The following is a 12,059-nucleotide window of genomic DNA, read 5'->3' on the forward strand; positions in this document are numbered from 1 at the left end:
TCAGGTTTCCTCAAGGTTTTCAAGTGACCAGCGACATGTTACTTTTTTCGATTATTTCTTTGAATGATCTACGTAAACTACTTCTTGGAGTAAGCTGGTTTTGACCGGGTTATACAGCGATTTTTTTAGTGCAATTGAAGCGTTTCATATCTGTCGTTTTGCATCAATTAGATGTACAGTTTTCTCTGATACATAGTCTGTCCTTTGCAGGAGAATAGCCAATACCACCTGTGACCACCTTTTCAGTGGTGTATTGGGATTACTTTCAGAGAGTAGTAGGTTCTTTATTATAGTCATTCAGGTTTGCGAACTGGTTTAGTAATTTCAATGAGAATTTTTCTTTCACTACCGTACTTGAGTTTTCAATTTCTCCGCGTCTAATTTTCTTATGGGGGATTGTCTCATTAGGTTTAAGGACATCTTGGCGTCAACAAGTGTATGATCACTTTTAATCCTGCGCATTCAGCTCTGCGAATCTGCAGACTTGATTACGGATGAGAACCAACGCTGAAGGATCAGTGTATGGTCTATCAATATATTGAGCAGCAGTGGAGCCACAGCCTGAGAGTCACATTATGCTTTTTAGGGGTTTCTGCCTTAACCCTTTGGTCCGAAAATACTAGAAGTCTTACAGATTAAAAAAAAATAAATTGACCAGGATGAGGCAGGAATCCAGACCAGGATGTTAACAAAAAAAATGGTGAGCTTAAAAAGACTTGATAGGTATATAAATAATCGAGTTTGTTTAATTGGTTCCAGTCTGATAAGGGTGAGCTGTTTTTCCTCAGCAGTACTTGTGGGAATCGGAATCGAGATACGAGAGATATCTTGAAGGATACTTGCTTACACATCTAAGTATGGAAGATATTTTGTTTCTACAGATCAGTAAGAAAAATCTGAAAACCATTTTAGTTCCACACCTGCATATCCTCAAACGAGGATAAAAACAAGAATAAAAAAAAACTTAACATTTATTTTATTTTACAGGTGCTGTGGGATCGAATCTCCTTCAGATTATAAATTTAGTACAGAGTGGGCAAACGTTGACTTCAGAAGCTCTTATAAATTAGTGCCTAAATCATGCTGTGTGAAAGAAACAGATTATCAGCTTTTAATTGAACGACCACCACAACTTCACGAACTAGAACAATCAAATGTCATCCGTGTCCCTAGTGGAGAGAACAAAAGGAAAACAAAACGGCGAAGAGTATTTAAAGTTAAGGCAAAAGCTGGAAAAGTGAAGAAATCTAAAGAGGAAGAAAAAATTAGAAAATCAAGTGGCGCAAGGAGAAATCAAACTCCCACAATTCAAGCCTTTAGAAGACAAAGTTACAAAAAACAACAGATATCTCTTACTGAATCACCACCTTTTTTACGTAAAATAGACAAATATAATGTTCAAAAAAATTCAATTGAGTGCCACCGCACATCATACAGAGGTGAGGATATTTATCAAATAGGTTGCGTGTCCCCCTTGGCCGCATGGCTCCAGCAGAGTGCAGCAGTTCTTTTTGTCTTAAATTATTGCGTTTTAGCTTTTGTCAAAGTGTGCTTTTTAGCTATTCTTCGACATGAATTGAAAGAAATGATTCAAAAAATAGAGCTTCTAAAAACTCAAGATACAGCTCCACTTTTTCCAGAACTAGCTGCTGCTTTAGGACTGAATAAACTTTCGCCACAACCTACACGTAAAACGATCGGCCCTAGTGCAGATATCACTGACAATAAAGAAACAAAAAATCAAATACCGAATGGTATAGCTGAATCGGAGCCCTTGCTATTCTCAAACCATATCCATCGAAATTTCAGCGGCAATGGTTTGCCTAAAGAGGAGGAGAGACGCAGTGAAAAGGATTCAAGCGTGCAAAATGCTGTAAGTTCACAAGCCTTTTGTGATGAGTTGGTTAATAGAGACTCTAAACCTTTAAATAACAATGACTATTATGAAATGAAAGAATTGAAGGGGAAGAACCGACAGACAGAGATTTGATCGACATGCCTTGCCGCTTCTTCCACTAGATTTTAGTGCCACGTTTTTCAGTTTTTCCTGTTTTTGTTATCGCGTATTGTTCAGGTAATTTACGTTTTACCGTCCATTAAAGTAACTATTACAAAGTTTAAAACATCCGTTATTAGCAAAAAAAATACAACAACAAAAAAAAAACAGAAAGGTTGTTAGTTGTCCTTAAGCATACATAGGAAAGTTATGAGTTTCTGATGATGCATTGAAAGTTGTTCACCGACATCGACAAAAACCAGTTCGTATTAGTTTGTTTCACATTGAAAAAATTAAAAATGAACTCTTAGACATGATCAAGGAGTATTTTGCAGTAAATTACTCTCTGGAATATTAATCCCTCTTCCCTTTTTTTGCAGAATGGCTTACTTAGTATATAAAAATACACTGTCAATAAAACATCTTTTTTATGAGTATTGCGGTGCATCCTAGATCAACAAGCTGAGATAGAGCTTTGAAGCTTAGGTCCCGAGGACTATTTAAACAAACCATTGGTATAAGATGCAGATGAAGACAAGCGATTATGTCTGTCGTATTGGATTCGAGTCTTCTAGGATTCTACAAAAGCCCTCGATACTAATCTCTAGCAAATTTAATTAAAGGTACGAATCTTAATGGTACAAATGACAAAGTATGACCCTTCCGTCAAGAATAAATAGCTCCACCCCGCCAAGTAATTATGTTGACAGAAAAAGGACAACACACAAGCAAATCTGTCCCTCCGTTACCAACAGGTTTAATTAGGGTATGAGGTCTTCTTCTCGTAGCTTTGCTTTGGACAAGAATTTACTGAAAATGTCTTTCTTCCTTCCTACAGAGAATCAATCGCGACATGAGAAAGGCATTACTAGGACATAACTCTTACTTTTCATTAACTGCAGTTGAAGTCTAGCAATCTCTTTATGAAGATCCAGACATAAATACAATTGAATTATTCCTTATATCCCCTCCTCCCTTGAAGAGTTCTTATCGAATCCACCCTCTACAAAACTTAAATTGGGATGGTGGTTGTTATCATTTATTAAGTTTAGCTGAGATTAAAAAACCGCTTCTGGTAAAGATAAGAAAAATGTAGGGACCCCTCCCCTCTTCAAGGATCTGATCGGTTCCTGGTAAAAAAAAGGTGAAAATCACCTCTTGTTTACCAACATATTTTATTGATTTCTGGCAGTCCATTTCAGTAGATGTCGCTGACACAATAATTTTGCCCCCTTCCCGTCAACCATTACCAGAAAAAAAGAATCAATTTTGACTCCAAAAATGCAAAGGTAGACCAATTTTTCATCTCCCACTAAGATACCCCGATCTTAAGTTGGATCAGGCATGGGCCACAAAAAAGCAAAGTAGGACAAATAACCTGTCCTATTTTGGTCTTATTCGCTAGCGTCGCTAGCGTTAATCATTGTAATAGGTTGAAACAAAAAAAATTATATGTTTGGCAGGCTTTTTTACATTTTTTCAGTGAAGCCTGGGATCTCAAAATGGAAGGATAGCTTATCCAGATTAATCCAGATTACATTCACGTACACTAGAATAGATTTTTAGAGGTTGGAGGGGATTCAAAACTGGACAAATTACACAAAAAATATGAGTAATGTAAATATTTGAGATTTTAGTGGAGTAGTTGCAATCTCAGTCCCATTTTGTGCATTCTCGATGACACTTCTTGAAATTCTTGTTGAAAATTCCTATATATCCGACCCAATTTCTCCAACTCTTGGCACAACTTTTTTAAGTGTATAATTTTTCCAATTTTTCCTGTGAATCTCCTTCTTTTTCTGCGATCTCAGCTACATTTTTAAAATTCTTGGTGATATTTCTTGGAAACCTCGGTAATTCCTGCAATCACCACATCCAGCTTCTGCAATCTTGAGTACAAAATTTGGGGCTTTGACAACATTTCGGAATTTCTGGGCTACCCGTTTTTGTTTTATTTTATAACGAATTTCTCGGTTCAAAGTTGTCATTCTCAGCTGTAAATAGTGGAATGCAAACTCGGTTATATGTTGGACATTTTTGGTTCCCGTTTGTTTATCCAAAAGAAGTGTCATAAACCGAAGATTCTCCGCTAAAGTATGACTGTCAAAGTTGAATTTACTAACAATCCGCTGCTTTTGGCTATAGCTTCTTATTTTTACTAGAAATTTTGGTAAATGTGCTTAGCTCATTGTCAGCTATTACTTTTACTATTATCTTACAAGTTTTCGATCCTTCATAGAAAGATTTAATTTTCTACAACTTTCCCTAAAATTTCATTTTAGTTTATAATCCAATTCTCGAAAGTTGGATCATCAACGGCAATTTATATGTGACGATAGGCTTTTCCTCCTAAAACTTCAATTTCTGAACAGTACGTACTTAAAACCTGCGTCGTCAAGTGAAAGGGCTGAATGTCCAAAAATTATATTTGTGGTCTATGCTACATCTTCATTCTAAAACATATCTCTTCAAACTTGTACTACTTGAAATAAAAACTGCAAAAGTAGGCATACTATATCTATTATTGAATCGCTCGTTCAAAGACAACCCATCGTTCAAAGACAACCCATTAGTTTTGCATATTTTAAACGAAATGTGCCTGACAGCATAAATCAATTAATAAGCATTAATAATATATAGCATTAATGAATTTAATTTATGCATTCTTAAAGACCATTGAAATCTACTCACCAATTTCGACTCGTAAAATAAAAGAAACGGTTTGATCTTTCGTTTCCCTTTGTTCCTGTAAATGGCCTAATTTTTGGAATTATTGATGCTGTTCTTTGGTGTGTCGTAGACCAGGGAGAAACATGTAAGTATGAATATGGACAGAGACTGGGGAATTTAAACCGTCAAAAGACAATTTATGGCTGCCATGAAATAAAAAAACTTAAAGGTGTCTCATTTTCAATTTGTCTCGATTCAAGATAAAGTTTGTTTATTATGTTCCACCAAAAACTATGAAATAGGCGCTGACTGATATGAATTTTTGGGTCCGATGCCGATACGGATATATCGGTATCGTACCGATACGATACCAATGTAATTTTCCGATAAATTCTCCTCCGAGAAAAAACCTTACCTAAAATTTAAATTCCCCATTCTCTCTCCATATTTATACTTACATGTTTCACCCTGTTCTATTACACACCAAAGAACACCTCAATAATTGACTGTGGATTCCAAAAATTAGGCCATTTACAAGAATTGGTCGATTTTCCTTACCTTTCCTTATCAGTAGCTTCTGAGCACACAAACGAAATGGCAGATATTAGCAGAAGTGACAAAAAAGAGAAAAAATTAAACAAAGAATCCAGTTTAGCTACATAAACGTAAATACGCGATATATGATTGAAAGAAGCGTAAGATATTTGTTGGAAGTGATTGAACCCAAATTTCAATAGCGGACATGGAATTGTTATGATTCACATATTAATGTGAAAACTTTACATTGATAAGATTTGGTCTCTCGAAAACGAATCTATGCAAGGCACACTTGATACATGGGTGAATCTAGAGTTTTAAGTTTGGAGAAGTGATTTAGAAAATGTGTCGATAAAATCGTCCAGTATGCCGACAAATGCAGAAACGCAAGCTAAATTTTCACGGTAAATAGGTAAATTTTCCAAGGTTCTGACACGCTGCTGCCACACCTTGGAACTCCCCCTCCACACCTTACAACACCCCCTCTCTCCCTTAGCTGCATTCCTGACCGGAGGTCATGGTTATAACTGATAGAATTTCGAATCTTTCGCCCAAGCAAGTGAACATTCGTTATACAGAAACCGTATGGTTTATTGTATTCTTTTTAGTTGTTTTGGTAGAAGATGTTTGATCTTCAAGTTACCACATATTTTGAACATTGCTGCACCCAGTATGTATTGACAATTATTGAATACAAATATACTTTGACTTCATTTGACTCATCTCTGCTGCTCTCTCCACCATGGTCAGACTTAGCTGGTGGCTCCGCCTCCAAAGACTCGACAAGCAAAAATTACCTAGGGAAATCTAGACAAGTTGCGGATAAAAAAAAAATTTTCAGCCGATAACCGATATATTTTTCCCGATATCCGCTAATGACAGTGACCCTCATATAAGCCCGATAACATCGGTCGGCCGATATATTGATTGGACCTTACTTTGAACTACAGTAGTTAAAAAGCTTTTAAAAAACCTCATGCCTTTTGATCTTAAAAGTATGTATTGTATATACCAATCGATAGCCTTGTGTTCTTTTTTCTCCTCTTATAAGATGCAGAAGCGTGTTTATCTTATTTGGATTTGGGAAACGTATTTTTCTGTTCTTCAGGTCTTCATAATGTGGAGACTTTTTCTTCTTCGAAATGATAATATCTCTCCCTTTTTCTTTCTGCATTTCTGTGATCAATAACGTAAGGCCTAGGCAAGGACATTCTCATTAAAATAATAATTCCTGTGTTTCCTTGAATCCTCGCGAAACAGACACATGTCACGTGCTATCCAAATGAAATAAATTTCGAAGTAGTTTCTGCATAAAACATTTTTCCTTTGCTATACTATGAATAGTTAAATTGTTCAAATAAGACATTTTAAATAATATAGAGATAAATTTTCCGGGTAAATTTAGGAAAAGAGGTAGTTTTCGTAAAAAAAACTTAATATTAGAAGCTTGATATATTTATTCTTTCGTTTTGAGTAATTAAAAAAAAAAAAACTGTTTACTAATGCTCACTATACAGGACGGCCAAAAAGAAGCGTTACCCTTCAAAGTGCATTTGTACTATCTCTAGCGTTTCTCTCCAAACAGCAGTCAGAGCCAAACAGAGCCAGAGGGCTGGCTCTGACAAAGGAGGAATGTTTGAGAAGTCATGAGCCATTTTCATGACTCAAATCACATCAATTGAAAATCATTGTACGTTTTCGATTTAAACCAAATGCACCATTATACTTGAAAGTTGGAGGTGGGAGGAGGGATGGCTTTTTGAAGAGGAAATCAATTTGTAATCCTTGTGTTTCCCCTCTCTGCTATAAAGTCGGCGGCGGAAAGGGCGGGGGGATATTATATGGATCAAGGGTCTTCTTTTGTATCAACTGGTATCTATATATATAAAAATAAGTTGTCTGTCTGTGGATGTGTGGATGGATGTGTGGATGGATGTGTCAGGTGACGTCACCTGAAAAAACTGGATTAGGTGACGTCAAAACTGAAAAAACTAAAAAAAGGCAAAAACTACAAAAAAAACTAAAAACTAATAAAAAAAATAAAAAAGCTAAAAAACTAAAAAAACTATAAAGGTAAAAACCAATAAAAAACTAAAAAAAAAACTGAAAAAACTAAAAAAAGGCAAAAACTACAAAAAAAAAACTAAAAACTAATAAAAAAAGTAAAAAAGCTAAAAAACTAAAAAAACTAAAAAAACTAAAAAAAGGTAAAAAACTAAAAAAAATAAAAAATAAAAAAAAACTAAAAAAAAGGAAAAAACTGAAAAATAAGCTAAAATAAAGGTAAAAACCAATAAAAAACTAAAAAAAAAAAGGAAAAAACTAATAAATGACGACACTCAAAGAGAAAGCGACCAGGACAAAAAACTAAAAAAAAAGGCAAAAACTACAAAAAAACTAAAAACTAATAAAAAAAATAAAAAAGCTAAAAAACTAAAAAAACTAAAAAAAGGTAAAAAACTAAAAAAACTAAAAACTAAAAAAAAACTAAAAAAGGTAAAAACTAAAAGAACTAAAAAAGAAAAAAATAAATGACGACACTCAAAGAGAAAGCGACCAGGACAAAAGGAATGTTCGATTAGCAATCAACAAAGCACCGGGACACAGGGAGTATAAATGACGACCAGGACACAAGTAAAAAAAAAAATTAACAAAACCAAAAAGAAGGTAAAAACTACAAAAAAACTAAAAAGAAAAAAAAAACTAAAAACTAATAAAAAAACTAAAAAATCTAAAAATCTAAATAAACTAAAAAAGAAAAAAAAAGGAAAAAAATAAAGGAGAAAAACAAAACTAAAAAACGAATGTATATACAGACCGGTACACCGGGATACAAATGACGACCGGGACACAGGGAATATAAATAACGACCGGGACACAGGGACACAACTACAACGGGGACACCGGGGGAAACAGGGGGATATAAATGACGACCGGGACAAAAAAACTAAAAAGAAATAAAAACTAAAAACTAATAAAAAAAACTAAAAAATCTAAAAATCTAAATAAGCTAAAAAAGAAAAAAAAGGAAAAAAATAAAGGAGAAAAACAAAACTAAAAAACGAATGTATATACAGACCGGGACACCGGGATACAAATGATGACCGGGACCCGGGACACAGGGAATATAAATGACGACCGGGACACAGGGACACAACTACAACGGGGACACCGGGGGAAACAGGGGGATAACCTGACAATCTATTTATATGCAAAGACAATGGGACAGCAAAGAATGTTGTATATTCGCAAGTTTTACGTAGTTAAAACCATATATATATATATATATCTATATTCACAGGTGGGACATAGGGACACAACTACAATGGCGCGTAACTATTATGGCGCGTAACGACTTACGCGCGCGGGGGGGCTTGGGGGGGGCGCGAAGCGCCCCCACCAACTAGGTGTTGGGGTGGCGCGAAGCGCCACCCCAACAGCTAGTAGACTATAAATACTTACGTCATGTTGTTTTAAGCAAAGTACAATATGCCTGCCTTTCAAAAAAAAATAACAAGGAGAGGTAGACGGTGCATTGGAGTGCCTACGAACCATATTTTACCTCCAATCATGCTGATTTTAAAATCTTCCTATGATTCTAATTCGAACAAGGTACAATATGCTTCTCTTTCTACAACAAAAGTTATTAGAGAGACAAGGGGAGGGGGAGCGTTATGGAAAAGGAGGGCTCTACTTATTATTTTTAATTTTGCTGACTGAAAATCGTTTCATAATTCAGGCTCCATCAAGGTTGAACATACCAATCTTTGTGCTAAAAGTTGGCAGAGGAAAGAAAGCAACGGTATTCAAAGAAGAACAACGCTCCGATTTGTCTGGTGAGACTTTGGTGATGAGAGAGGCGCAGAGAGGTTGGAGGGGTTAAATGCCCTATACATGTCTACAATATTATAGATTCGGGAAGGGAAGAGAGAGGAGAAGGACGGAAATCTCATGGGACCACTTTTTGTCTCCATTTGTTTTTGCTACGAATAAATAAAAAAAAACAAGTTTTTTTTTACTGAAAGTAAGGAGCGACATTAAAACTTGAAACGAACAGAAATTACTTCGTATATGAAAGGGGCTGCTTCCTCATCAATGTTCCGCTCTTTACGCTAAAGTTTGACTCTTTCTCTCAACTCTTCTTTTTAAAACAGTAAAAATTTTAGCGTAAAGAGCAGGGCATTGATAAGGAATCATCCCCTTTCATATACGAAGTAATTTCTGTTCGTTTTAAGTTTTAATGTTGCTCCTTACTTTCAGTTAAAAAAAACTTGTTTTTTATTTAATTTCTGAACGTTTTTGAATCAATGCATGTTTTGATTTTGGCTCTCCGCAGAGGAATAATTAAAACGAAATTTGCATATTTTTTTTTTTTTTTTTTTTTTTGGCTAAATGGCTTTCTCATAGTTTTGATCGAATGATTTTGAGAAAAAAAGGAGCGGGGGAGGAAGCCTAATTGCCCTCCGATTTATTGGTTACTTAAAAAGGCAACTAGAACTTTAAATTTTTTTACTAATGTTTTCATTAGTAAAAGATGTACATAACTTATAAATTAGCTTACGTAACGAAATTTTGTATTCTCATGTTTTTATTACATACTAGCTGTTGGGGTGGCGCTTCGCGCCACCCCAACGCCTAGTTGGGGGGGAGGCCGCTTCGCACAATCCCCCCCCAAGCCCCCTCGCGCGCGTAAGTCGTTACGCGCCATATTAGTTACGCGCCATTGTAGCTGTGTCCCTGTGTCCCACCTGTGATATATATATATATATAATATATATATATATATATATATATATATATATATATTATATATATATATATATATATGTATATATATATATATATTATATATATATATATATATATATATATATATATATATATATATATATTATATATATATATATATATATATATATATATATATATATATATATATATATATGCAACATATAATTGTCAATGGGAAAAAAAATCTGTATTCAGATCTATACCTCATTATTCTATTGATTGCCCTTGAGCTTTGTTGATGGTGATTGCTAATCGAACATTCCCTGTATCCCCGTCGTCATTTATATATCCCCCTGTGCCCCCCGGAGTCCCCGTTGTAGTTGTTTCCCTGTGTCCCGGTCGTCATTTGTGTCCCGGTGTCCCAGTCTGTAATTTCTCTTTGAGTGTCGCGGTCGTCATTTATATTCCCTGTGTCCCGGTGTCCCGGTCGTCATTTTTGTCCCGGTCGTCATTTGTGTTCCGGTGTCCCGGTCTGTAATTTCTCTTTGAGTGTCCTGGTCGTCATTTATATTCCATGTGTCCCGGTCGTCATTTGTGTCACGGTGCTTTGTTGATGGTGATTGCTAATCGAACATTCCTTGTGTCCCGGTCGCTTTCTCTATAGATATGAAGGAGTTCACCCCCTCGTCCGTACCTCGCTCTTTACACTAAAGCTTAAATTTTGTCCCAATTCATTAAGAATGACCCCTGAATCACAAAAGCCGTAGAATAAATAGTTGAAATTACTAAAAATACTTTAGCGTAAAGAGCGAGGTATTAGGAGGAGGTAAGCCCCTCATATGTGTAATAATTTCTGTTCGTTTTAAGTTTTAATGCTGCTCCTTACTTCCAGTTGAAAAAAAATTTATATTTAGTTTTTCATTGTTTTTCTTTTTTTTAATAATGCTAGAAAATCCTGCGCTCCCTTCATGGAAATTTTCTTCCCCCATGACGTATTCCTCGATGAAAAGCCCCTCCAACATATACCCCTCTTCTCAACCCCTCCCCAACCAAAAAATCCCCTGAAAACGTCTGTACACTTCCCAATAACCATTACTATATGTAAGCACTGGTCAAAGTTTGTAACTTGTAGCCCCTCCCACGGGACTGTGGGGGAGTAAGTCGTCCCCAAAGACATAGTTATAAGGTTTTTCGACTACGTTGAATAAAATGGCTATCTCAGAATTTTGATCCGTTGACTTTGGGAAAATAATTAGCGTGGGAGGGGGCCTAGGTGCCTCCAATTTTTTGGTCACTTAAAAAGGGCACTAGAACTTTTCATTCCGTTAGAATGAGCCTTTTCGCAACATTCTAGGACCACTTGGTCGATATGATCATCCCTGGGAAAAAAAACAAAACAAAAACAAAGAAACAAACAAACAAATACGCATCCGTGATCTGGCTTCTGGCAAAAAATACAAAATTCCACAATTTTGTAGATAGGAGCTTGAAACTTCTACAATAGGGTTCTCTGGTACACTGAATCTGATGGTGTGATTTTCGTTAGCATTCTATGACTTTTAGGGGGTGTTTCCCCCATTTTCTAAAATAAGGCAAATTTTCTCAGGCTCGTAACTTTTGATGGGTAAGACTAAACTTGATGAAACTTACACATTCAAAATCAGCAATAAAATGCGATTCTTTTGATGTAGCTATTGGTATGCAAATTCCATTTTTTAGAGTTTTGGCTACTATTGAGCCGGGTCGCTCCTTACTACAGTTCGTTACCACGAACTGTTTGATTGCCACGAATTAGGTCTTAACTGTTTTCCGATCAGACTGCTTATCCGTTTTATCTAGGGTGTACAAAAGATAAAAAAGTTGCTAGCCCTTGGAAATTTTCAAATGATGTATATTATGCATATTCATATAGATGTATGAGGGAAAGGATTTCATGCTTGAAACGCAGACAGATCGATACCAGAAGGCGGTTTCGGCTTCAATCTCGGCATCGTTTGGGTTTTTCTTCCTCTTTCTCTCTTTCTTAGTCTGTATCGCAATTTTTATTTTGGTTCTTTTCATTTTTTTTCTGATTCTGGGAAACACAATTATCATGAATAGAGTTAAAATCGTGCAAAAAAAAAAA

General features: G+C 35.7%; 2 protein-coding genes across 7 annotated transcripts in view; one reads left to right on the plus strand and one right to left on the minus strand.

Annotated features, from left to right (window-relative positions):
- Positions 1-2,123, plus strand: part of LOC136032099 (uncharacterized) — a 70,764-nt gene extending 68,641 nt beyond the window's left edge. For all 3 annotated transcript variants that reach the window (XM_065712244.1, XM_065712245.1, XM_065712246.1), the window contains exon 3: positions 988-2,123. In XM_065712244.1, the coding sequence (XP_065568316.1) occupies positions 988-1,990 (1,003 nt within the window). In that variant the 3' untranslated portion in view covers positions 1,991-2,123. The remainder of the gene's footprint in view (positions 1-987) is intronic.
- LOC136032096 (uncharacterized) overlaps positions 1-12,059 on the minus strand; it is a 438,713-nt gene that overhangs the window by 188,091 nt on the left and 238,563 nt on the right. The window lies entirely within an intron of this gene.

This window comes from Artemia franciscana, chromosome 10 (assembly GCF_032884065.1).
Source record: "Artemia franciscana chromosome 10, ASM3288406v1, whole genome shotgun sequence".
NCBI lineage: Eukaryota > Metazoa > Arthropoda > Branchiopoda > Anostraca > Artemiidae > Artemia > Artemia franciscana.